Source organism: Aulonocara stuartgranti (assembly GCF_965226115.1).
Source record: "Aulonocara stuartgranti genome assembly, chromosome: 14".
NCBI lineage: Eukaryota > Metazoa > Chordata > Actinopteri > Cichliformes > Cichlidae > Aulonocara > Aulonocara stuartgranti.
Window position 1 is genome coordinate 16,652,059 of NC_138950.1, and position 27,815 is coordinate 16,679,873.

The 27,815-nt window shown below is 40.9% G+C and overlaps 1 protein-coding gene across 1 annotated transcript in view; it reads right to left on the reverse strand.

The window, feature by feature from the left end:
* Positions 1–202: 202 nt before the first annotated feature.
* LOC309687318 (uncharacterized protein) overlaps positions 203–27,815 on the reverse strand; it is a 61,184-nt gene continuing 33,571 nt past the window's right edge. Inside the window, exons 5-16 of the mRNA XM_082502181.1 lie at positions 22,545–22,608; positions 17,857–18,105; positions 16,449–16,509; positions 15,230–15,360; positions 13,821–13,940; positions 13,347–13,460; positions 9,742–9,855; positions 5,802–5,915; positions 5,377–5,423; positions 3,581–3,757; positions 1,602–1,752; positions 203–1,519 (exon numbers count right to left, since the gene is read on the reverse strand). Of these exons, the coding sequence (XP_082358307.1) occupies positions 1,083–1,519; positions 1,602–1,752; positions 3,581–3,757; positions 5,377–5,423; positions 5,802–5,915; positions 9,742–9,855; positions 13,347–13,460; positions 13,821–13,940; positions 15,230–15,360; positions 16,449–16,509; positions 17,857–18,105; positions 22,545–22,608 (1,779 nt within the window). The 3' untranslated portion in view covers positions 203–1,082. The remainder of the gene's footprint in view (positions 1,520–1,601; positions 1,753–3,580; positions 3,758–5,376; positions 5,424–5,801; positions 5,916–9,741; positions 9,856–13,346; positions 13,461–13,820; positions 13,941–15,229; positions 15,361–16,448; positions 16,510–17,856; positions 18,106–22,544; positions 22,609–27,815) is intronic.

A 27,815-nucleotide genomic window follows, 5' to 3' on the forward strand; every position in this document is an offset into this window, starting at 1 on the left:
CTCTGATTAGCTGCCCCTCAAAAACAGAAGAGCTGAACAGCAGTTGACCATGTTAGGGTTGTCTGCTCTTCCTCTCATTATTCAGACCTAAGGGAAAACTGTCTGGAACAGAGGGTTTAGAGCTGTCTGAAGCCTAAGCTTTTGGCTAACAGGGATTATTTTGGACAACTAAACCCTGGTGTTTAATAAAAGGTATAAAAGAGTTGGTAAATGCACTTTTATTACATTCCACATGTGCTGGTTGCTCCAAATGGAAAGTATAAGGGGAAAAACAGGGGACAGTAATACAGTGATACTTCCAGAATGAATCACAGTACAAAAAGGGCATCAATATGTACAATATTATTTATGTACAAAAACAACCATGTTACACACAAGTATGATAAAAACCATACATCTCGGGCAAACTGCAGTATTACATGACAAAATAGGCATCAGTGTATAGTTTTTAAAATGTTCTCAGGAGGCTTGCAAGCCTTTGGTTCAGGAGGATGCACTTTCACTCTAAGCAGAGTGAAATGTTTCCCCTCTCACAAAAACTAACTATATCCAGTCTTTTGTTCACTCTCACACACACTTACACACAGCCACACACACAAAAAAAATGTTAAATAGGCATCTGTTCACTGATCCTTTCTGTCGGTGGAGGTTTGGACAACAGTCAGATGGCAACACCGAACAGGAAATGTATCAGGACTCAAATGGAGGAAGATCCTCTGTTTACTCTTGACAGTTTCACAGGCACTCAAAGGCAAGTCTGTAAGTCTTTAAGTTTTCAGTTTACTGTTGAGTCTTTCAGCTCAACTTTATGCCTGTGCTGCTTTTTCATGGCCGTTAAGAAGGTCCAAAGACGATGGCGACGACGCTCTTTCGACCCCTCCGCTTAGCAGCCTTTGTTCCTCTGGTGTCTGAGCACAGCCATCTGTGTTTATAAAGGTCAGAGGGTCACCTTTAATTTTTATATCTGCAACATCGACACAGTGCAAGTAACTGGAGAAGGGGTCCTGTGAGCAAAAGAGTGCTAAGGACGCAAAGTAAATTTAAAAAACAGCTCCTCAGGGCTTTAAAAGGTCAGCATGGGGTCAGACCTCCAGCTCTTGGTTATCTGCATAGTGGAGGCGGTTCAACTTCTCCCTCTCCTGGTTTGAAATGTCCAGTTTGGCAGCATGTGCTGGCTTTAGTGCTGGGGAAGGGTGTGAAGGGGCCGGGGAGGGTGGTAGGGTCAGTTCAATCTCCTCGTAGCAACGTGAGACGGGGGCAGGGGCTGGAGGGTTTGTGAGAGGGGCGGCAGCGGGCAGCTGGGGCACCGGACGGTCCACGTTTCTGATGAGGTTGACAAACTCCCTCTGGTTGTTGATGCCTTCTTCCTGCGGGACAGCCTGCTGCTTTTTCCGCTTCCGATGGAGGTGGGACAGGATGAAGGCACAGGAGGCACAGCCACAGACCGTCAGCAGAGCTAAGACTCCCACCAGGATCATGTAGAAGCTCAGGCCCCCGTGTGCTGAGTCAGACATGGCGCCTTCAGGTGTGGAGACGTCAAAGATCAGACCAGAGTTCATCAAGATTTTATACGTTTAAAGATGCACAAGTATTTGTCTCACCTTGACAGTGGTGACCAATGCAGGGATTTTTGAGGCTCATGCACTCGTCACCATAGTTACCGTCAGGACAGATGCATGTGTTCCTGCCATCTATTATGTGACACTGCAGGCCTTGTTGACAGGGGTTGGGATTGCACAAGTCCAACACGACCTGAAATATTGGAAAAACAAAACAATAAGACAGTTAAGAGATATATCCACTTCTCTCTAACCTCCAGTGAAGTTTCTGATTGGATCTTTAAAAGAACTCTTCTTACTTCACTTTCAATGCTAAAACTCAAATGTTCATTTATAACCAATTATTTTTTTTAAAGTTTTAGCATTTTTAAACTTTTTGGTGTAAAATTTCCTCCTAATAGTGTGACTTCTCCTGTAGCTCAGCAGGGATTGTTAAACAAAAATAAATAAACAAACAAAAATGAACTTGAAAGTTGAAAGACTAAAGACACTGGATATATAAACCTGAATATTTTAGATTTGTTATTTTACGTAATTACTTGAGATTTTCAACTAATCACTTTACAGTTAACAAATTTCGGCATTAAACTTGGAGCTAGGAGGGCTCTATAATATTATAAAAACGTTTATTTACTGTTTGGCTTTTGTTAAAAAGTTTTACTTCTGTGGACTCTTTAATGTACTTCTGATAGGGCTATACATGCTCGAATCATGTTTATTCTTGGTATAAATAATAACATCTGATGTGCTGTCTATAGTTTTCAATCCATTTTTATTCTGTATTTTATTTTTAATTATAAGCTTGTTCTACATTTGTTCATGATATCATCGCCTGTTTTATTTATACTCAGGTCCATGTCCATGTATTACTTTTTTTTAAAAGTGATTTTCTGCTTTTGTTTTGTAAAATATCTCCATCCACATGAAAAAGAAAAAGGCACAACATTAGGTTCTATGCAACATAAATGTTGGCCAATCAGAAGGCTGCAGACGATAGAACCGCACAGTCTGATGTCAAAACAGAGATAAAAGTAGATAACGTTCTAAATCTAAATCTTCATTTCAGTTGTTGTATGTGTGGACATAAGGCTGAAATCCATAGACTAAAGCTATGTTTACCAAATACCAGTGTATATGTGGACAGCGCGTCGCCCCAACCAATTGAACTTGAGATTAGCTGCATAATGCGTTTGTTACTGTGCTTTTCATTTACCTTTGCAGTACATTCAGCACTGTAAATATTCAAGTTTGTCTTTCTGGAACAGGTTTAAATACATATTTTACCATTGTGTAACATGAACTTCTGATAAAGACTAAATTTTAAAAATCCCAATTTTTCTAAATCCATCATATCAATTTTTGGATTACTCTTTTGAAATATTCTCTAATGTCATGCACGCTCTCTGTGCACCCACACATCTATTATCTTCCTCTGATCTTTCTGTCATCCTCATTAACTTGCTTTCACCTCTGATACATTTCTCACTCTGATTGGCTGCAGAAGGGTCACTGGCATGCATATACAGCTAGAAAAGGTGGAGCACGGAGCTTGCTGGTTGGCATCTCAGTACCTCGTCTCCTGATCGTTGTCAGCACTGGTGATGTCGTTCTGCTGCTTTTGTTTATGGGTTGAGTCATGTTTTCGATTTTGGTTCTGTTATTTTAGGTTATTAATATTAGTTTAGGGGAAAATGGAATCTGATGGCTCTTTGTATGGTTGTTTCATGATCTTCTTCCTCTTTTGTTTATTTTTGCCAAGTTTTCCATTTTCCTCATTCATGTTTATTCTTTGTAAGTAATCATATTTACATTATTAAAAGTATATTGAATATGAGCAGCTTTCTAGGCTAGATTATGTTAGGTTCCCTTGAGTCTTTGATTTAGAGACTGTAACATCTAATATTACCTTGTATGCCTGTTTCATCTTTTTTACTAGAAATTATCTTCACACATTAGTTCAACTAAAAAAAAACCCATTTAGTTTTAATTATTTAAAAAATGATTAAATTGGGTTCTCCAACCTCACAGAAGTTTCCAGAATATCCAGTGGGGCAGTTGCAGGTGACTGTTCTTTCATCCTTCTCCACACACTGCCCTCCGTGCAGACAGGGGGCGCTATCACACAGACGTTGGCGATTTTGGCAGTGTTTTCCAGAGAATCCAGGTGGACACACACATCTGGACCCTGACACCTGGTCCTGTATGGGTCAGAATATACAGTTGTGGTCAGATGTTCACAGCCACTCATTACTGGCATGACTGTCATGGTAAATTTGTGCTTTTAATGACTTCCTTGAACTGTTCTTTTTCCAGGCTGATGATTGTACAGCATCTATCTTTAATGACTTTAAAAACAGGAATTGGGTTTGACTTTAATTCTGGGTTTTCTCTGATACACTCATGCTCAACTATATGCACACAGCCCCATTAATATTTTGGTTAATTTCACTTAGCAAGTTGTACCTCAACCAAATACTTTCGTTAATCATCAACAGTTTGACCACTCTTCTTGGCAGATTTTATAGAGTTCATTTAAACTGGTTGGTCTCCTGGCACAGACCTGGCTTTTAGGAATGGGGACTCCATTCCAGGAGCTTAATGTCAGCCTGCTTTATCCAGTCCAAAACCAATTTTGATGTGTGCTTAGGATAATTGTCCTGTTGGAAGACCCAACTGTGTCCAACTTTCAACCATCTAGCTATTGATCTGAGGCAAAGTTAAAGAATTCACAGGTCGTTCTTCCTCTTCATTATTCCATCGACTTTGTCCAATATACCATTACCACTTGTGGCAGAAGAGCCCCAAAGCATGATGCTACCACCTCCATTCTTCACAGCTGGTACGGTGTTCTTAGATTTAAAAGCCTTCACACCTGAAGAACATATCTCCTGGGATTGTGGTTCAACCTTTATTTGACCATACAACTTTTTAAAAGAAAGCATTTGATTTGTGTTGATTTTGGAGCAGGGGCTTATTTCTTGGTTGGCACCCTCTTAATCCATGGTAATGTAAAACTCACTTCACTGTGGACTCCTTAGAGCTTCACTAACTCCCGTGGACATTCCCATTGTCGTGAGTATTCATCAGTCCAGTGAGTGCTTTTTCTTTTTATGTTGGCTAGTTGTAGTCAATCATGATCAGTAACAAGAAGTTAACAGGCCTCTGTCTTATCAAATTAATTTTCAGTACCACTTATTAAAATATTTAATTAAGTATACATCTTAGCTCTTGTGGATGAGAGAAAGTAGAAAATAAATTCAAACAGTTGCACAATGATTGAACCCAGGAAAAGAACAGTTCAAAAAACCTTAAAAGCCCCAAATTTCCATGACAGTCATGCCCATGATGAGTGTATCTAATCGTCTGACCACAACTGTGTGTAATTTATATGTGTGACATGAAGAAAAGAGCACTGGGGAGGGTTACAGAGGATCTGCGACAGGCAGAATAATATTTAAGAGAACATTTAAGTTAACCTAAAGCACAGCAGCTTCAAAACTTTGTACTGAATAATGTCTGACATACAGGGACACCTCCAGACTTTTTTCAGTGGGGTGGCCATATGGGGGCCACTTAAAATATTGGAGTGGCACATGGTGTGGTGGGGTGGTCCCCCTCTCCCCTTTGTGGCGCCCCTGCTGACATGCCTAAAAGCTCATATTGAATATTATATTATATATCAATATTTTGCTTGAAATACTGAAAAATGATCAAGATAATGTGAATGCTGAGTAGTGAAAAACTTAAGACGAGAACAACGAAGCAGGTGCAGAGACTGTAGGCAAATTAGACAGAGATTGGCAGGCAGGAGTCTTACCTCACAACGTCCACCATTCAAACACAAACCCTGACAGCTGCTGTTCCCTGCAGGGAAACGAGGAATGCCACATTAATTTCTCCCACAAACACAGAATATCTATGATATCTATGAACTTTGTAATCAAACATGTTCAAAGTGAAGGCAGAAGAGACTAAAGTTAGCACAAAGCAACAGGAGAGAACAGCCAAAAGAGACCTTTACATAGTGTTTGTTGCATTTTCAGTGCACTGCAGTGATACGCTGTGAAGGATGATTGATGAAACTGGAGCTGGAGTAAAATGATTTCCAGCCCACAGGGAGTCAGACCTGCTGTTTAACGGCTCTTCATGGTTTACTATCTGTCGCAGGATTGTCTCTTCTCTCTTTACTTATAAAATGATTTTCCTTCTTCTCGTTACTTTTTTTCATCCTTGTGCACTTACTGATGTCACAGTTAGGCCCCGTCCATCCAGGAAGGCAGTCACACAGGTAACTTCCGATCAGGTTGCGACAAGAGCGGGCGTGGATGCAGATACTTGACTCACATTCATTGTTGTCTGAAAAAAACAAAAACAAAGAACATTTTATAAATTTACATTTTGATAAAATACCTCCTTAAAAGTACCCCACACAGTTTACAGCTTTCAGTGCCTTCTATTGAATTACTAATCAAAAAGTTATTAAAATTATTAACTTTGATAATATAAAAACATATCTGGGCATATATTATCACTTTTACACAATGGAAGCACAGGCAACATGAGGGGATCAAAAACGGAGCCACTTAAGGCTGATTCCAGATATATAAACATATGTTTTTGTCTATCAGAAACACAAAACACACTAAGACAGTTGATTGGATAAAGGTTAACACAACATTTAAGTAATAAGAAATTAAACATTTGAAGCCTGTTAAGATAAAATCTCATTAAGGTGATGAGATGAGAAACATTTAAAGCCCAGATTAGTTTTTTTGATCCTTTTGGGGAAACATGTCTTTTTTTTTTTTATGTCAGAGGACATGTCTGTGTTTTTTATTCATTTGTATCAATGACTGTAATTCAGTTTGACAATCAGTTTCCAACACAAATCATTTTGGGGATTACGCAGAGAGCTGTCTCAGGTGGCCCTGGTTTGTGCCAGTACTTTTCCCTCAGAACAGAAGACCAATATTAATAAAAACAAAATTTGAGCGTAACCTTGTTGGAGAACATACAAACAGCACCGCACTAATTCAGTGAGATAAAACATCACCTAAATCCCTCCATCTAAGCGTCGCACAGCCCACAAAACCCATCAAATCAAATCCTGCATGTCTCCCACTGAGTTCAAATGATCTTTACCCACCATTTAAACAGTTCAGTTTTGCACTGGGTGCTTGAACCTGGAAGTGGAGAGTTGCTGGGCAGATGCATGTCAGCAAAAACCTCGCAGCATCTTATTTGTTTATGCACAGAACCCCCTGCTTCTTTAAGTTTATCAGTGCCTATTCCCACCCTCTGTTGTTCTGGGAGTGTTGAAGCCAGGAGCCCTCGAGCGCTTGGCTCCAAAAAGATAGAAGGAGGATTAGAAAGAAATGCTCAATGAATAAAGAGGAAGTAGTGAGTCAGTTATAGGTAATCTAAACCATTTACCGTCAGCCAGAAGCCTATTAGGATTTAGGTGGGGGTGTGTGTGTGAATATGGAAAGGCTATCAATGGTAAGAGCCTGAGGATCCATCCTGCTGTGGGAGAAAATGGGGGTGCAGAAATCAGCTATAAGCGAGTGAAACTGATCAGCAAGTGTAATTGACTTTTACTGTTTCAGGTGCTGCTGATGCTCTGCTCATAGGCTCAGGCTATAAAGAGTTTTATAACATGTGTCCAAACACTGTGTGTGTGTGTGTGCGCGCACGTGTGTGTGTTGTACTGTGAGCCATTGGCCCGTGATGTGGAACTATGGAGGATCATCAAGTGTCAGAGTGACATATCGCTGTAACACCGAGGAGTAGGAGAGGCTGTCATCCTGAAATATGTCTCAGTTTTTACTTCATCACCCCAAAGCCCAGCATGTGTATATATACTGTGTGTGTGTGTGTGTGTGTGTGTGTGTGTGTGTGTGTGTGTGTGTGTGTGTGTGCGTGTGTGTTTGACCTGAGCCCATACAATACTCCCTCTGCTGTAGTATCTAACACAACAACCCTCTGGGTGCAGGCTTGTCAATATGAGCAAATGCAGCTCAAAGAGACGTGACGGTGCATTAAGAGACTACTGATTCTCAGGCAGCATGGGTTGATGGGAAAATTAACATGCTGCTGGCTTTTCTGCCTCTTTAATTTGCGCTTTAAATTCATATTTAGCTTCAAGTGGAACACAAGCGTTCCCAGCTTTTTAAAACAAGCTCAGATTGAATTTGTTCTCAGAGGATTTTTGTTTAAACTCCTATGAATAGTTTCCTTTGAAAATAAGGATCTCTGATCAGTTGTCTTGTTAGTGACACTTTTCCCAAATAGCTTGTAGATCCTGATCCCAAACGAAACATATCCGTGCAGGTTAATTCCCAGTGATGGCAGCTTGTCTGGAGAAGTACAGATTTAGCATTAGCAGACATCATCTCTGCACCCTAAAGTATAAAAATACACTTTTACACTTGCATTGCAGTCCTGAACCTTTTAAAATATTAGATTTTAATGTTTTTTAAGACAACGATGTCAAGATGTCAAATGCACATACAGTACTGTGCAGAAGTCTCAATCCACCCCTCATTTCTTTATATTTTTTGAGCCAAGGTGCCAGACCAATAGTTCTTAAAGATCTTCCAACTATTTTCAACACTTTTTTCACTTGTACTTGAAAAAACAGGGACAAAAGGCTGAGGTATGCCAAATTACCCAAGAAATGGACGGAAAAATCAGTGGCATGTACGGAGGAGGTCAGGATAGAGGCACAACAGTGAGTGTCTTCAGCCATCCCATAGTTTGGGACTGCATTTCAGCCAGTAGTGTTGGCAATCTTGTCAGATTTTGATCCACCATGGTATACCATCCGAAAAGCATCTGATTGGCAGGAGCTTCATTTTTCGGCATGACAATGATCCCAAACACACTGCACATGCAGTAAAAGATTGAAAAAACACAGTCGTACACTATCAGTCCCCTGAGCCCAGACCTTCAACAGTACTTGAGCAGTTTGGGATCATCTTGACAGGAAACAGAACAAAAGGCAGCCAACATCCAAAGAAGAGCTTTGTCCTTCAAGAAGCCTGGAAAACTAGTCCTGAAGACTATTCAAAGAAATGACAAGAAAGCTTGGCTAAAGCATAGATTATATTCTACTGAGAACTGACGGCCGAGTAGTCATTCCTGTTACCCTTCTTTTGTGTAGTTGGTGCATTATAATATAAATTGTTGTGGACAAGTCGGAGGTTTCAAAACAAATATGCAGCCATGTGGATGTTCACATCTACATGTGGATGTTAGTCCATCATTTTGCTCAGATGATCCCAAAAAATAACCAGCTGAAAGCTCCAGAACAGTCAAGACTATTTTCTCTTTTGTGAAGTCAACAACACTTCAGTTCACAGACTAAAAACACTTAAAGTACTCAAAAAAATGGAAACCTGAGTCTCCGCATATATGAAACAACAGAGCAGGTGCCCATGAGCAGATACTAACTGGACCTTGTACCATTAACCTGGTCATTATTTTCATGAACTGTGATCAGTTTGAGTAAAAGAAATTCAACAAAAATGTGATATAATCCAACTAAAGTCAATAAACACTAACATGATTTACTATTTGTTCTATTACTCTTTTATTTATCCACTACTACTGGCCCTGTGCTGAAAGTGACTATATTTATGCAAACTTTACAACACTAGTACATACCAACCAGGAGGTTGCTAGGCAACATGATGGAGTCATAATATATCATAATATTCAAGTTTTATAAATAGAAATTAGACATTATTACGAAACGAAATTGGTACAGTGGCTTTTTTTAAGGTGTTGTAGGTGCAGAGATGCTGTGGTGTCGCGGTCAACACATTCACCTTACATGCAAAGTGGGCCCGGATAAACAGGGAGGGTTCTGCCATGAATAAAATCTTTGTCAAATCAAAGAAGCAGATCAATCTGCTCTGAGGACTCCTTGGCAGATAAGGCAGCAGCTAACAACACATAGAGGTGCATAAATGCTAAAGAAAAGGGAATTTTAGCCCATTGGTATGTGGTTTCTAGGCAACATGTAGGCGGGATAGATAAGAACCTTCAAGGGCCTAAGATATACCTGTGTGCCAAGTTTGATTGCTTAGCTCCTGATTGTGTGGGAGGAGTTTGCAGACAGAGAGTAATTTGTTGTATTATAGTAAGATAAAGAAGAGCAGGCATACGATGACCCACTGACCCAGCTGGCACGTCCTGCCGGTCCATCCAGGTGGACAGAGGCAGCGATAACCTCCAGGAGCTTCTTCACACGTTGCTCCATGGCCACAGGGGCTGCGATCACACTGCTTCACCGCTGAGAAGACAAACAGAGAATAATATATATGAACTTACTGGCCTGTGTGACAGGAGCGTGAGTGAGAACATTAAGGAGGCAGCTTGTGCATGTGTGATCTGAAGGGTAGTATTGGTGTGAGGAAGCTTGGATGCTTTCGTGTTTTTGTTCTTTCTGCTGCTCTGGTTTCTGTGCAAACAGTGATGAATACAATCATCTCAAATCTTTCCCAAAGAGGAGGAAGGAAGGAGTGCATTTGAATAAGGGAAAGGATGGCAAAGCCGGGGGTTGGACAGAAATAAAAATGAGGCTGCCATGTGTGGTTCTACCCATCTGACAAGGAATTTAAAACAGGAAAAACATCACATTCAAACAAAGAGAAGCTCCCCACTTAGGGGTTAACCATGCATAACTTAAAGAGGGCATCATAACGTTTCCCATGCATATCTCTGTGGTGTATATCTCTGTCTCTCTCATAACCTTTTTTCATTTACCTAACCCTACAGAAGAACCATTTTCCATTTTCCTGACCCCGAACAACAATAATCCTGCCAAGTTAGCGGCACATCTCCAAAAATGAGACGGAGAATTCATAACAAACAAAGAAGCCTTTAATTAATATTGGTTATATATATAAATCTAGTCTGAAAACAAAGCTATGTTGTGGTTTTGGTTGTCATTCCTTGCAAGCCTAACAATCTTCTTGCTGTATGTTCCCTGGAGAGTCCCCCCCCGCACAACACATAGCCTGCAGAGATAGGCCGCCTCTCTGACTGTTAATCAAGCGAGCAACAAACAACAAGAGCAAAAATAAACAAAACTTTTATTCCCCCGTTCATCCCTCTGCTCTCACTCTTTGATAAAAATGCTTTCTGCTGAATTGTTTACATGCCACAGCGCTGTTTATCCTGCACGAGGTGAAAGCTGAGGATGTGGAACTGTTCTTGTTTACAGACAGCTCTGAAAGACCATAACCCGTGTGATCCAATCTCACCTGCCGTCACGCACACCCACCCACCCACCCACACACACACACACACACACACACACTGCAGACCACACGACCAAGAAACCCAGACTGTTCTGACAGCTCTGCTCAGCTTGACCTTTAGCCGCGTGCAGATCAAAAAATGTATGCGGCTGAGTGAGCGGGAACTAACGCAGTCTTTAAAACATTTAACCTACAAACAGACATATATTTAAGTGTGGTTTACTTGTATTACACCAAACCATGATGTTAAGCAATTCAAAGAGGCATCAGGTCCTCTGTGCCTGTGAAGGAACTTTCTATAATGAGTGAAAAAATAAACCCAAAAAAAATAACCCCAAACCCCCCCCCAAAAAAATAAAAAAATCCCCTGATAACATCAGAGAAAGCCCAGATTACAGGATTGGGATCATGGGAACTATACAATCCAGCATTTCTGAGCTTGATGCATACTTGTGATTGTTAGTGGAGATATCTCCGCCTGTCTTTCTTTTAAGGGGGACAGTGTCTGAATATAAGGATGAACCGTTACGTTTAATGATTTGACATCTTTCATACTCACAAAAAGAAAAAGAAAAACTGTGTTTATGGGAGATCAGAGGGGGGGGGGGGGCACCTCTATTTTCACCATGGTAACTTGCGCTAACCACACAACCGGAGACCAGAGTTTGGGTTTTCACTGGGCTAATTATTTTCCAGACAACATGCTGTAAGCACGAAATAGATAACAGGCACCCTCCTGAGATGTATCCTACTAGCCTCACTGAAAGGAGCCCTGCAGTGAAGTTATGTGCATTCGGTTGATGCAGAACATGAATATCTTTTTTTATATTCTTACTCCTTTTTTGCTGCCAAGTCCATTTCACACCGCTGTAATTATAGCTAACAGAGCACAGATTTGAAAATGGATTTGTCTTTTGTCATTTATGTCAGAATGGCTTTTGCTCTCATATTTTTGTGCTTTTTAGCCTTTGTATGGAGTTAATAAAATAGTGGCGAGATAACGGGAAAGCTGGGAATGAGACCAGCTGCAAACCTGAGCCTCTGTGTTAGCTTTACAACATATGGGTAAGCTGAGTGACCTAAACCAGCACCCCTATTGCAGAATTACATCTTGTCCTGATTTGCATGTCACAATGATTACGTTTAAATGAAACTGAGCTCTAACACACAGCTGTAACAAGCCACAGACAGGTAAAATCAAAATATTTAAAAAAAAAAAAATTTTTTAAATTAAGTATTTGTAATTGTTTAATTAACAACTATTCTACACAGTGTATGTTTTGTATATCTTTCATAGGATTTTGGCCACCTGTGGTTGTTTAAAATGTGCTACTGTGCTAATTTTGAGTTGAATTGACTATATCCTTCATATTTCTCCAAACCTGTGCCTCTAAACTCAAGGTTGTCAAACTCATTTTACATTGTGAGGCCACTTTGATCTGAAATGGGCTGGACTAGTAAAAGTCCCCTTTCTCTCACTGTAAAGGTGTTTAATTTAACATTTCATTTCTGTCCCATCTTGATAAAAGGAAAAGAGGTGCAATTCACCGATAGAAAAAAGCTGTAAAACATCTAAAAATACATTACAAAATTCAGAATTTATGCCATTCGTTATATTTTCCAAAGCCATCCAGTGGATCAGATTGGAGTCTTTCCCAGGCCGATTCTTCGTGTTTGACACCTGGAGAAGCAGAGAAAGCCCGATGTCGTGTTTATCCAGCAGAATCTGAGTCTGAATAAACGCTTCAGCATGTGTTAGAGGAGACTGCATGTCACAGCGCCCTTAAAGGCTGCTCTTGTCTTTGTGCGATTAAAGTAAAGACAGTCTGGCTTTGCATATTTTTAGGAAAAACATCAGACTACTGTACAGTAAACTGACATCCACATAAGGCCAAGAACAACAATGCCACACCAATCCAGAACACAACTGTGTATTGTTTTTGTGTTTAGCAGCAGTCTCAGCTTACATTCACTTGGCAGACACTTTGCTACTTCTTATTTTTTAACTTTCACGCACATCGCAAGAGAACCGGATGTCACTCCACAAATTCCCAATTATGCGATTAAAGTAATCACATTACATGGGAAAAAGCTCACATGAGTAAAAGACCTGATAATAAATACCTTCAAATTACTGCCATTAAAAAAAGAAACAAAAAAACATGTAATAATTCACAGTGCCACCTCTGCTTATATTAATGCAATCGCTGATTATAAGTGCTCCAACAGAGGGTCTTGATTGTTCTAGTGATACAAATACAAATGCATTCCTGCATCCCCTCCCTCTCCCCCCGTCCACACACACACACACACACACACACACACACACACACACACACACACACACACACACACACACACACACACAGGGAAAGATGTTTAGGCTAATTTAACTTCCTCTGTTGCATTGATTAGAGTCACTCGCTGGCTTTGATCCAATAATAACCAATCACAGACAATCTCACAGCGCCCCGGCCCCTCAGCTCAGTAAGACACGAATGTGAGCAGCATCGACAATCACCATCTGTGCAGGTGTGTCCAGTCCAGCCTTCGCTACAGATGCAGCTGAACCCTGTTTGGTCTTCCACACAGGTCGCGCCGTTCATACACGGGGAAGACAAGCACGCGTGTTCCACTAAAGGGAGGAAGGAGGGGAGGAAAGTGTAAATGAAAAGCTGGTGCAGTTTTTTTCTCTCATAACGGTTATTAACTTTGACAAGCAATATTGTGGAAAAATGTGAATGGCTTATACAAATATAACATAAATAAACTAGAAAACAAACGTTGAAGTAAGAATGAATTTGTAGAGTCACACGTTACACTGGGGTTAACATGTGTGCATGTAAAGACTACTTATAAGTAGGAATTTTCTAAATAACTCCAACAATTTATGATATTTCCTCCTTGTGGCACTCAGTAGTCTCTGTGCATCTCTTACATTTGTGTAAACAAACATTACTGAGAGCACTTTTGCTGTTTGTTGACGTTGACTCACCGATGTCACAGTTGCGTCCTCTGAAGCCTTCCTGGCACTCACACTGATACTCGTTGGGCTCTGTGTTCGTACAGGTCCCGCCGTTTTTACAGGGCTGATGGGTGCCACAGTAGTTTAGATCTGAACCCACAAAAAGCTGCGTTTAGTTTTTAGATTTTAGCTCACAGCAAAAACAAAGTGACATAGGGGCGAATAGAAAAATGAATGAGGATGCCTTAGTCTGACTTTATTTCAGGTAAACATCCAGCGAACACACACACACACACACACACACACACACACACACACACACACACACACACACACACACACACACACACACACACACACACACACACACCTGGTGTATCCAGGTCTGTTCTGTGGGCTGACTGTGCAGGCCAGTAGCTGCAGGGCTTGTTCCTCCATTGTCTTTAATCATTTCCTCGGTGCCCAAGGCCTCTTTGTCTCACTGCAGCTCTTTACAGAGCCTTTCTGAATGCGCAGAAACAGCTTAAGACCCCACCTAGTTAAAAGCAGCCAGCCCAGCCCCGCTCACGTTCACCTTACCCAAGGCTATCACCTTTCTCCTGCACAATACGCTGTCCCGTGGGCACTGGTTAGGCTCCCACACTGGGACAGAGGTAGGAGTCATATGCTGGGATAATGCTGGGCGAACTTTGCTACAGTTTGGTGGGAAAATACTGACGCTCGAAATCCTCGGGGACTTTTATCTTATCTTATACAGAAGATCATGCATGGAGAGAAGTGTGAAGAACCACGCCTCACTAAGACTGCACACACAATGCCTCTCTCTTTGTCTCAGAGCCACACAGACAGGATGAGTTATTGGTCAACATACAATACACGGCAGAGCACTTTCATCTTTACGTATGATGTAGTCTTCTACTGTGTTTTTATGTTAAATGAGTCTTTGGAAGCTCTTGTGGACAACAAAGGATCCATCAGTGTGTTGCTGAATCCAAACTCTTATAAACCTACGAGTTCATATACAGAAAACAATCAAAAATTTAAAAAGGTGACACAGTAAGTATCTTTAGCATGACATAAAGAAATAAGAGAAATAAGATTAATAATTATGAATAATCATGAATTCTGTATAACTGTGCAAAAAGGTCACTGAGTAGAAGTAAAGCTGGACAGCTGAGAGTTAGTCGGCTCGCTTTTTCCAAGAGTTTCTGTCTAAACTTTTACTTGGTTTTAATTTCATAGTGCCTGCTACGCTGTGTGGTTAAATTTACCTAGTGATTGATCACTCTGTGTGTCTACAAGCCAGCGCAGTATCCTAAACACCAACGACTCCAGTTGCATATCTGAGATACTGGAAAAAAAGGGTGGAAACCCCCTCGCTCGCACATAAACACTTTCTTCTTCTCTACTACAGAAAAGGAGTGGGTCACATGTCGGACCTTTATCACACAGCAGTCCTCCCCAGTTGACGTCGCACACACACTGCCAAGGTTCAGTGCAGCTCCCATACACACAGCCTGGGAACGTCATACACTGGTCGCACAGCTGACCCTTCCAGCCATATTGACACCTAAAAGAAAAAGAAGAAGAAAACATGAGCAGAGAGGCAGATTGGAACAACCACGAATCTCATTATCTGTATTATGAAGCTGCTGTTGCTATGATAGTTATAGAAATCCTGGAGGGATGTTTCGATGATGATTTTATTTGCTTCATTAGACTTCTGTGGAAGAAGCTGTTACTTGAAAATGCTGCACAGCACAAATTAAATCCTTACGTGGGAGCTCATTGGTGTGCAGATCAATATGGACTAAAGTGTTGAGCCACTCCTCTTAAACTTTGAGCTCACTGAATTCCAGTGTGTTACTGTAATAGGATGCAGTCGTTGCAACAAGTCAGGTTGTGAAATTTCTTCCCTCCTAGTTGTTCCACGATCAACTGTAAGTGGTATTATTGCAAAGTGGAAGCTTTTAAGGAGCACAGTGACTCAGTCACAAAGTAGAAAGTCACATAAAGTTACAGAGCGGGGTCACCAGCTGTAGAGTCAGTCTACAGCTGGCTCAACAACAGAGCTCCAGACTTTCTCTGGGTGTAAAAACTGAGCACCAGGATCTTCATGGCATAGCCAAGCAGCTCCTGCAGGTGTAATGCAATGTAGGTGGCCCCTTAGGTTTTGTAGATATAGTGTACATTCAGCCCCACTTTACAACTGAAGTTAATTTATCTGTAGAGAGAATAGATCCCTCTAATGTAATAGCTTCACTAAATCTACACCCACAACACTACTGCTGGACTTACAGGGGAACTAAGTTTGTGTATTTACAGCTTTGTGCATTATTTTTGGATTGAACTTGGTAGAGTCCCTCAATTCATCATATTTAAGTCACCTTTCTCCTGATTGGCTGTTTGTTCCAACCAGAATGCTTTGAACATAAGGTTAGTGTATATTAAAAGAAAAACTCCCATTAATTTGGCTGGCCATTTATGAATGAATGACTGAAGGGTTTGGTTTAAAAAGTTAACCTGCTCATATAAAATCACATTTTTTGTCATCTTCTGGTATTGACTAAAGTTTTCACTACTCAATTTTTATATTGTAACAGTCAAAATAATATTTCATATTTCCAATTTTCTATATCGGTACAAGTATACACTTACTTGCATTCTCCAGGTACATCGCAAGAGCCGTGGGTTTGATGACAGCCCTGCCTGCACACCGCTGCAAAGCCAAAAAAACAAAACACGGTTGGAATCATACCATGACACAATGTTTTTTTATGGAGTAGACGCGTGTATGGCGTCAGAGTATCTGCCACATCATATCAGGGTCAAAAATGCCTTTAATTAACCCTGAAAACGCCCTGAACTTCATCATCAACAGTAACCTGCAGGGGGTAACAGAGCGAGCTTCCTGCCTTCCTGCAGTCCAATCAGTGTCGTGTCGAGGAGGAAGTCAGATGAAGTGAGAAAGGGGTGAGATGGGCAGGGTTGCAGGATGTCCTTAAACTAGCTCTGTGTCCTTCAGGGTTCCCATGGTTTCCACTCTGGCTTCCTCCATTCACTCAGTTCAACCGCTGCAACATGATGGCAGCGCTCCGAGGTCACAGAGTGAGGGCGCTCAGTTGATGAGTCACACAAAATAATCCTCCACACCCTCACCACAGAAGGTAGCCAGCGTGTCTTTGCTGATGGACTGTTTCAGAGAGCAACCGTGTAATGGCCTGAAGTCTTTTTAACACTAAGACAAGCACGTGTGCGGTTATTCCTTATTAATGAGGCCTGTTCTCACCTTGTAGATTGCTATTAAAGCTGTGTGTGAATATTTAGATGACATATCCACAAAACCTTAATCACAATAATAGTTTTAAATAGTTTCAAAGACTAAAGTTAGACAGGAAAACAAAGACGATCTCAAGAAAAATTTGATTAACTTCAGGTTAGGTCAAGAAGGCTCTGTGTTTGTATCTCCTGGCTGGGTGGGACCTTTCTGTGTCAAGATTGCATGATCTAACCTGTATCTGTGTGGGATTTTTTTTCTTTTTATAAGTCCTGCTAGACTCCAAAGATACGTGTGTTAGATTATTAGTGATTCTGAAGTGGAAGTAAGGGTCTTTGTGACCCTGTGATTAACTGGCAAACCTGCACAGGGTGTGTGTGAGACAGACTCCAATATTTTTAGTTGACTTCTTTGATTTGGGCAGTTTACAAAATATGTTTGTGTGTTGAGGAATTTGAAGGGTTTTTTTTCCCACCAGTACAGGCTTTAGTAGTGTAATCCATCGCAGCAAACATTAAGCCTGGGTTTATTTTTCTAATGCTGTACCCCTGTTACTGGATAACTTAATTGCTACCATTGTTGATGGTAACAGTAATACCTACTTAGTATTTAAGGGAGCATTTTTGGCAAAAACATTGTCTTGTTGAGGATTGAAGGAAGAAAATGATTATGTGTTAATATTTGAATGAGGTAGTGACAAATACTGGATTTTTAAAAACACATACACACACAAACAAATGCACAACTTTGAGGAAACACCAGTGGACTCCTTTGTGTTCCTTTTCTTACCTATTTTGCACTCTGGCCCCGTCCAGCCCTCCATGCAGACCTTGGAGCCGCTTTGGTCGCAGTTGAAGTGGCCGACGAAGTCATTGCGGGCTCGGCAGAACTTGTTGCAGAAGGGTCCGTAGTAGTTGGAGTGACAGCGGAAACGAAGTCGGTACTCCAGGCTGAAAGAGCGTCCGTGGTAACGGTAAGTCTGCCACTGTTCACCGGGGTTCAGCATGGAGGAGAGCAGGATTCGCTCGATCAACTGACCTGAGGGAGGAAGGAAGGAAGAAATACTTTCTTTTGTTTGCTGTTCTGACACTGGGAAATCAAAGGGTGCCAAACATCTGGGGAAGGAGGAACTGTGTCCACATTCAGCAGATAAATCTAAACACTCCTTAACATTATTAGCATCAAAGCTGATATGGCACGAGTTCAATCAAATAGTCGCCTGTTAACACATCGAGCAGTTATGGAGCAACATTACCATCATATGGAGTCTGGCTCTTTTTCCATCACCCACTAAGAAAAATATCTGTTTTTTTAGCTGTTTAATGTGACAAGTTACCCACCAGTGCATCACTAACTTTAGTGCTTGCCATTTTGTGCCGAGCAGGTTGTGTACAGGTGATTTATGAGAGCTATTTCACCAAAAAAACAAAACAAAAAAAACAACAAAAGAAAACCACTGGATGTTGGAATTTGTGGGATTGATAAAAACAATGAGGCTCTAAAATGCTCTGCAGAGCTGTGAGACACCACAAATATCCAAGGGATCATCCCTATGAGGCAGCTCTTTAACATTTGATTAGCTATTGGAGAGGAGGGGGAGATGCAGAGAGAGGACCAGACAAGCCCCAGGGCAACAGCGGGGCAGTGGCTGCTGCTCCTGACCCCGGAGGGGATTTCCCAGAGGCACTGGTATCCCCAAGTCACTTTCATTGCTCTCTGACAGGGTGTTAACAGACACACAGTACTCAGAATAGGTGTGAGTGTGTCTGTGTGTTGTTTCAGTGTATATGCCATGTGTGTATCTATGAGATGCTAGTGAGGATACAGGCAAAGATTGCATGATAGGAGGACAGAACAGGAAGCCTCATTGGAAGTATGTCAGCAGTGAAGAGAGACTGAGTGTACAGAATGTGCGAGTGTGTGCATGTGTGTGTGTGAGAGAGAGATTCTGCCAGAGACAAACAGAGTCAAAGAGGAAGGGAAGCAGCTATTAGGACACACACATAACAAACTGCCTGATGGAGAGATGAGATCACTGCGGTTTGACCCAAAGGAATGAAAACAGGGATACACAGTGGTTGGTGTGTGTGTGTGTGTGTCTGTGTCTGTGTTTTAGCATAAAAAATGGGATGGGAACAGAGCGGACGTTGAGCGGACTGTTAGCTCGGCCGCTGCTCGATTCCTCTGCCGTCGCCTGTAGTCAAACTCGAGGGCCCCGTTTCACAAACACTCATTATGCTACTGCAGTGCATTGTGGGTTTTTCATTATTTTATGACTCTGGCATGGCCGGGGGTTAATTTCATCATCACCATTTCTCTTCCAGAAAAGAAATAGAAGTAAGCGAATTATCATTCAGCACAGCAGGGAAGGTGTGTAACAGAGCCCAATTTTCGCAGTAACGTGATTAGAGAAGATGGTACAATAATATGTGAGGGGTGTGGAGGACCCCAGGAAGAATAGCCTCTCTGGCTGGTGCTAATGGGCATCCTAAAAAAAGAGAGAGAGCAAGAGACAGAAAGATTGATGGCAGAACAGCTGAAACAAGAAGCCCTGAGCTCTTCCTGAAATCACACTTTATAGAAACATAAGCAGCAGAGAAACAGAGATTGTATCTGCAGGGAGTTTAAAAAAAAAGCTCGTTTTCTTGTCTCTGGAGATTGTCCCCCTACTGTCTTGTATTAGCTGTGAAGTGCTTGCCCTTGACAATGGTGAGAAAACACTGCAGGAGAGAAAACACCTCCCTGTGACTTCATTTTGAATCAATAGCCTTGTGGAAGCCAATAGATCAGCTGAAGGTTTTTTTTAATTTGATGTGCATGGGTTCTCATGACATTTCTATGTTTATTTTCAGTTTTCATTCTAGTATAAACTCCCAGTGAAACTATTCTCACATGGATGGGGGACTAAGTCTAAACATGTGTCTTGAACTTTGGTGACAAGCTGGTCGAGATTATAATGCTTCTAATATTGAATTTCGCTTTCGCAGTTTTGTGGCTGTGGGTGTAACATCAGTACAGCTGAAACACGGGGGAGCACAGCAGCAAGTATGCTGTCAAAATCACCCAATGAATACGGGAGCAGAAGGAGAACATGGGAAAAAAAACATTTTAAGATGATTCATATTTACTGAAACATTTCGCTGAGAAAGTTACAAATGTCCCTGTGGGGTTTTTGTTCTGTGAGGGGGAAGAGATGAACGTAGTTACTATAAGCATTTGGTACAGAAGCCCTGTTTTAAAGCTTCAAATTTAGGATTTTGACAACAGCCATGTTGGTTTTTTTGTGGCAGACAGTGGCAGAAAATGCACGAATGTATGGATGGATGGAATTTGACTCTCCAAAAGTGAAGCGCAGATTTATACAAGTTATTTCCTCAGATTATTTCATTAAAGGCACAAACACGATTAAGAAATCTAGTTCAGTGACTAATTAGCGCAAATTGGGAAAAGCAGCAGCCTGTGTCAGCGTCCATCTGTCAGTTAAAGCAGACCTGCTCCTAACTTTAAGCCTTAATTAGTGAGTTATAAACAAACTGCACTGTAACTGTGTTATGAAGGCTGTAGCTTTATTTAAAGCCCCGGAGGTTGATGTTTGGTGCGTACACAAAACATCCAACAGCATGTGAGAAACTGTTTTCTCTGTGCTATTGCCCTGGTGGCAGTAACGCAGTAACAAAGGCACTTTTGCAAAACTTCTGAGCAGGAAAATTTAGTTCAAGAATTAAATAATACATTTTTTGTTGACTAGAAAACCCTTTGAAATCTGGGGAAATGGCAGCACTGCAGAAATTAGATGTTACAAGAACTGCAAGGCCCAAAAGATCAACGCAGGCCTTTTCATTTTTTCTTTATGTACTTAATGACATGTTTATTTTCTGAGTATATTATCCTGTATGTTGTTGTGAAATCGTACTTTGTGTAAACATTCAGTCACTGACTTATGAGTTAAAGCTGATGCAGCCTGGTGTTGCAAAATTTCCAGCCTCCATTAAATTATTGGTTATTACAGAGCGCGTTTACTCATCTTGATGATTGCTCAGGAGGCTGCAGTTTGCTGTTTATTCGATTTTCACTGTTGTAGTGACAGGTGTTTCCATCAGGTCTATATGTCTGTGTCGTGCAATAAAGTTAAATAAAAGACTGTGTCCTTCAAAATAAACATAAAACGGGATAGAGAATATGTAAAACGACTGAAAGAAACTAAATAAAACCAAATAAAGGTGCCAAAACCTGCTGCATATTACCTACTTACTGTGAACTACTGCAGGCATGTATGAAGTTTTATAGTCTGACTGATCTCATTTCATTGCTGTGATACCATCGTGTTTCCTTATCTAAACGGTTACTTGTCAGTATACTCAACAAAAACATAAAGGCCAAAGACCAAAGTTGTAACCAACGGGAATTATCCTTTAACAGATCAAGGTACGCCCCTGCACATTAACACTTAAGCTACATTTTATTTGAAGAAAACTCTGTGAAGGTCACACCGTCTGTGCTCATAGCACATCACATTTTCTTGGTATTTCCAAGAACCGTTTCAGAAGGTACAGTTATGCTCGGTAATCCTTTCTGATTTGCAGCACGGCCCGCTAAGTCCATTCAGACTGCTACCGAACGCCTCTGTTTGGGCTGAGCTAAGCTGTCAGCCTAGTGAACAGCTTTAGGCCCAATGTAAGGGCTGTCAGGAGCTCAGGTGGAAACGGAAGATAATGCAAACAAGATGTAAGAGCGTCGCTGGAGGGCAGAGCGAAGGAGAGACGGAAGGCGAAAGAGAAATGTGAGGTGAAAAGTTTCTCATCCTATCAGCCATGTTCTGGGTAGCACCGAGGTTGAGAGACCGCAGTGCAGTGGTCCCTCAAAGGAAGGATTGTGGCATGACAGGAATGAGGAAGGCACAGAAACATCTGTCTGGCTGTGCTTGTGTGTGTATGTGTGTTGCTTTTTATAGCATGCCGCTCACATTCCCTGTCACGGAGCTTTTCCCGATTATGAGGAGGAACAGCACTGAGATGAGCAGGAAATTAAAGGGTCTGGATAAAAGGCCCACTAAACTCGTTAGATCACAGACATTAAGACACAAAGGATATTTTCACATTGTTTCATCATGTCAGACAGCAAACGCTCATAAACAAGCACCCGTGTTGTTTTCCTCTATAAAACTGTTGATTGTTAATATTTAAACTCACAAGTAACTCTTTTCTTGATAAGATAAAGCTGGAAATGCAGTAAAGACGGCTCCATTTTTTAAACGTGTCACTTACCTTCAACACTTTAATGGTGTTTGAAGCGATGACGGTATATCTTACAAAGGCTCTCTAGCTTCAAACCTCAAAACATGACATGTGTGAGGATGAGGGGAATAATAACACCCTCACAACTTTCCTTCTGTTTATTGTTATTTAATTCAGCCCCCCTTTTATTTACATTCCTGACTACACATGAATAAAAAGGAACGCAAGTATGTGCAAACACACCTTCGACTGAACTCGATGTGTCATTGTCATAATCCAGAGCCTCCAACACCAGTGAGAACGACTTCTGTGGGGAAAAAAACACAGAAACAACACAGTCAGTGTGATGACATGCAGAGGGTTTTAAAAAAAAATAAAATAAATTAAATTACACAAAGAAATTGTTCTCTCCTTCCTTCCAGGCTCTTTTCTCAGACTTTCGAACATGTTTTAGCTCACAATTTTCAATTTCAAATTTAATCCAAGAAATTTGTGTCATTTTGGTCTTTATCAGGATTTAGCTTTCACGATTAAACAGTCCTAGAAACAAATGCATCGGTGTAAACATGGGTTTGCTGAGTAGGCTATGAATGCTGAAAAATGGAAAGGATTATTGGCAACCTCAGGCACAAACTCGCTCATTACAAAAACAAGACCTGATGGGGAAGATGAAATGACTGTCATTGACTTCATGTGAGGCTGATCACTTCACTCCATTCTGGTGTCTGGCCTGATATAAATGTAATAAGTGTAGTGGAGTCAGTGTGGCGCTTCAATGACTGTTACGTGCACCCTTTTTTTCTAGCTTTAGTAATACACTTTAATTAAATTCAGAGCTTTAAGTGGACACATAGCCAGCCTATATACTCTTATCTCATAGTGCAGTAGCAGAGGACTTGAGCATACATGACTTTGGGCTTACAGAGATACACACTCTGGATAGATAACAGGTGCTCTTCCTTGTGTCTTCCCCTTTCCTGATGCATTTATTCATCCTATAGACCAGCTATGAATAATTCAAACCAACATTACAGTTCTTCTCGCTCCCTTTATGGGTTTCTCTATCTCTGTACATTCACCGGCCGATCCCTCCCTCTGCGAAATGCACCACTGCCTGTCATGCAAATCGCTCCACCATGTGCATTGTGGGTAAGGTTCTTCTAAAGGGTTACATGAATGTGTGGTCACGTCTTTGCTGAGGGACAGCACTGCCCGGGTGGGGAGTGGGAAGTGAGGTGCTGCAGGACAAATGGATGGGAAGCAGGTGATGGGCACCGGAGGTGACCGAGTGAGGGAGAGGTTAAGTGCGGTAGGTCGGCCCAAAAACATCCGAGGCAGATAGAGGCACATTTGAAGAGCAGAGGAGAAGATGAAGGGTTGCAATGAAGGCGCAAAATGTTAGGGGAGCGAAAATTGTGCAGCGGAAAGCACTGAGTCAGGAATTTGTTTCAAGAGGAAGAGCATCCAGTGTGTTTGAGAGGGGAGGAAAAGGTGAACCAAATGATGGTACAGATAGAGAAAAGGACAGAGAAAAGGGGAAGGGAGGATAATTACTTGGGGGATATGTAAAGAAAAGGGCACAGAAAGGTACAGCAGGGGAAAAACGCCACTGTGGTAGAATAATTATAATTTGTAGGCGTCCTGGAGTTTCTCTGATTCAGATATACGCCCGGAGGAAGATGGAAGAAAGGTCAGAGGGAGGTGAAACCAAACGGATGATGATACAAGAGAGATGATTAAAGGAGAAGACAAAAGAACTGATGTGATATGATAAGAAATGGTAGTTGAGTAAGTGGGTGAACTCCCACACACTATACTTGGATGTCGTGGCGCTAATGAGATGTGCTGGGCTGCAGAGGGCTCACGGGCAGTTCATTAAGCCTGGGAGATAGTGGGTAACCCACAGATGGACCAGCTGGACTCATTAGGCTTTGGCTTAAAACTCTCACCTGAAGCAATGTTTGGTATTCATGAATTACAGCTCACAGCTACACTGTTGGATCTTGAGACGACTTTTTATGAAATTAATTCCATACAAGATCCGTGCTGGAAGAATGAATCACATCCTCAGTTTAAGTGAAATACCGTTACAGTTGTGTACTTTTTCCACAACTAGATATCCTGCACACACACACACACACACACACACACAGAGTTTTATCATTAACAATAAAAGTATCCATTCCACAGCAAAATTTCTCTTATTATGTTATTATGTGTTTTTATATGACATTATTGGAGTGTTTATCCCGAGCCAGCAATGTGTAAGAGCCAAGGCTCCAGCGACAATCATTTAAATTCATTTATATTACGGGGTTTCAGTGACAGAGTGCCAGTTCAGGGAGCTATCTTATAACTCACAGCTGCACAGGGAAAAGGCATTCATTAAATACATCTGGTTATTGTTTGTTATATGTCTGTTCAGAGGACCGTGCTTTATGTCAGTCCTTTCTGGGCCAGTTGTGTTAATCACCTATAAGGGGGCTTTTGCCTTTCTTGCTGTAGCTGTAAAGGTGAGACGGGTTTATTCTGCTATGATGGCTAAAACAGAAGAGCTGAAACCGATGAAAATGCTTCCTTTATCTCATTCAGTTTGAATAAAAGGAAAAAACAAAGTCATGTTTTCTTTCCCTGTTTAAATAGTGTAGTCAAGTCTATCACAGTGGTTAGCACCACTACATAACAGTAAGAAGGTCCTGGGTTCAAATCCTCAATCTATCTGAAGCCTCTCTGTGTGGAGTTTGTATGTCCTCTCCCACCTGCACAGGCACACTCTGGGTACTACAGCTTGGATGGAATCTCTTTGGGATTTAAAATAGACGCATTTTCTGTATATGGTAACAAGTATTGTTTGCACTTTATGGGCATGCGTGTTTTTGTGGTCACACTCTGTGTGGAACAAACTACTATCAAAGCAGCAACCTACAGGACTGAAAAATGAAGCCAGCCAGGAAGTGCCAAAAACTGCAGTTCCGTTATTGGCCACTGGAGGCAGGTGCCAAAAGTGCATCAGTCCCCATTGACTCTGATGTTAAAAAGTCCAACTTTACAGCACAATAATGTTTACAAACAGGTACATCTTCTTGAACTTATTTGAAACAACAACAACAACAACAACAAAAAATTAATGTGGCTTCCTATGTGGTGCAGCCTGTCCAAGGAATTTGTGCTTCAGTCTTTGTATAGAAACACTATTTTCATTTTTTCAAAGTGGTGAATACTTTTGTTTTGGTTTTGAACTGTTGTGGGTAATTTTCACACAATCTCTTGGTCACCCTTTGCAGGTTATAGTAATTATTTTTATTTATTTATTTATTTATTTATTTATTTATTTTATTAAAAAACAAAAACAAATTATAGCCTACATAAAGCTCAATTATGGCAGCATGAAGCTAATGAACTACCTCAAAACTTAATATTCAAGTGAAACTAAGCAAATGCACTTGGTTGCTCTTCAGCACTGCCCAGAAGATAAGGTTGACACATCTTTGCAGCAGCAGTTTGATAAAAAAAAATGATGCTGGAGGTGGAGCTTTGAGACTAGGAAGACAACTGTGATGAACTGTCCACTCCTATAAAATGCACTGGTAGCGTTTTCACACACCCCCTCAGCCTTATCATCTTTACAATCACCCTCCCTCCTCCCTCACCCTTCCTTCCATGCACTTTTTTTTGCCAACACTCTCGCTCCAACGCTATGACAAAAACTTATTCACTTGCCTGCAAAGCACACACCCTCACCTCCCACAATTGCATGCATCCAAACTTATAATCCAGGCTCTGATAAAGGAAGGGTGTATCTGCACTGAGGTCTGTTGTTCTTTATGGCAGCCAGCAAGGGTCAAACTAACCATGGTTGCCAAGTTAAAGTCACAACAGCTAAAACAATTGTGTCCGTAGGGATTCATATTATCACAGCAATATAAACTTCCTAACTGTCTTTCCAAAACATGCACAGTCACGCCACAGAAACTTGGTGAAGATGTCGCAAAGACTAAAGCTGTTAGGGGCCAGGATCGAGAAAAGTAACCTCCTACCCCAACAAAAAAAAAACCAAAAACACAAACAACACAAACAAAAGTGATATTTTTATTTTATCCCTACACAAACAACCTTTTAATATAATGTTTGTGCAGCCTGTGGTGATTATGACCAAAGTGATGATAGCAGGAACTGGCAAATGGACAAGATGTGTGTGTGTGTGTGTGTGTTTAGAAACAGGAAAAGAAAAACATGTTCCATTTCAAAGTGTCTGTTGTCCTGAGACCAACATTACCATGATTTATATGATTTATATATGATATAACATGTTTATGATGTAACACAGGCGAAATCAATCAAGCAAAGAAAATCCACAAACAACGACAACAACACCAAAGAAACCCACAGCTAAACAAAGAAGCCTCATGTTAGGACCTACAAGTGACTTTTCAAATCAACCTCCTGGAGTCTTCAGGAAAAGCTGCATATTTATGATGATGATAAAATGCATATAAGCATATCAGGTTAACAAGATAAAGAAGCAAGATAAGGAACCAAGCAAACAGCTTTTTTTTCAGTGTTATGGAGGTGATTCACTTCTTAGTGATTCTTGTCTTGCCTACATCGCACAAGCTAGCGCGACCATTTCTGATTTCCCTGAGAAAATTCCAGGGTGATGATGCATGTCTTAACAGAAAAACTGCCAGATTTTAGCTCTACCATTATTTGTTTGCTATTAAAAAATGTTTTGCTCATGATGGTGTGATTTCTTTGGAATATCACAATAAACTTATATAAACACACACACACACACACTGTCTTTAAGACCAGTCATCTGATGTGACACTATACTGTAGTGTTGCAGTATAATGTACACCTCATATATGGAAATCTGTGATACAAGCTTTAACCCTCTACTTTTGTTTCAAGCTAATTCATGCTCACATTATTTGATGCTGAACTTCAGCTACACTCTTGAAATTCCATATGCCTGAAATCAAGGCAGCAGGTATTTGGCCTGTGAATGATATACCTGAAGAAATTATAGATATAGATTGATATAGACATATCTATTTGAAAATGACTCTAGAGAAAATTCTGTTTAAGAAAAGCTTGAAAAGGCACCTGACTTTACCACAAGAGCATAGTTTTTTATAAACAAACTAATAACAGTAGAGTGCTAAAATTTCACAGTTTTCCTGTTAAGATGTATATGGGGCGATCGTGGCTCAAGAGTTGGGAGTTTGCCTTGTAATCGGAAGGTCCTTAGGGACTAGCAAAGCGCTATACAAATACAGGCCATTTACCATTTATATCATCACCCTGGAATTTTCTCAGAAAAATCAGAGATTCTCAGGCTTTTGAGATGTGGACAGTTGATAGGAATGACTCAAAACACATGAAATTAGGCATTTGGAAAATAATGACACCATTCCTGAATGAGTCATCTGCTCTCACAACAGTAAGAGAGCTTAACAATTTTAAAATTACAGGCGGTAAAATCACAGTACTAGATTTTAACCTTCCCAAATA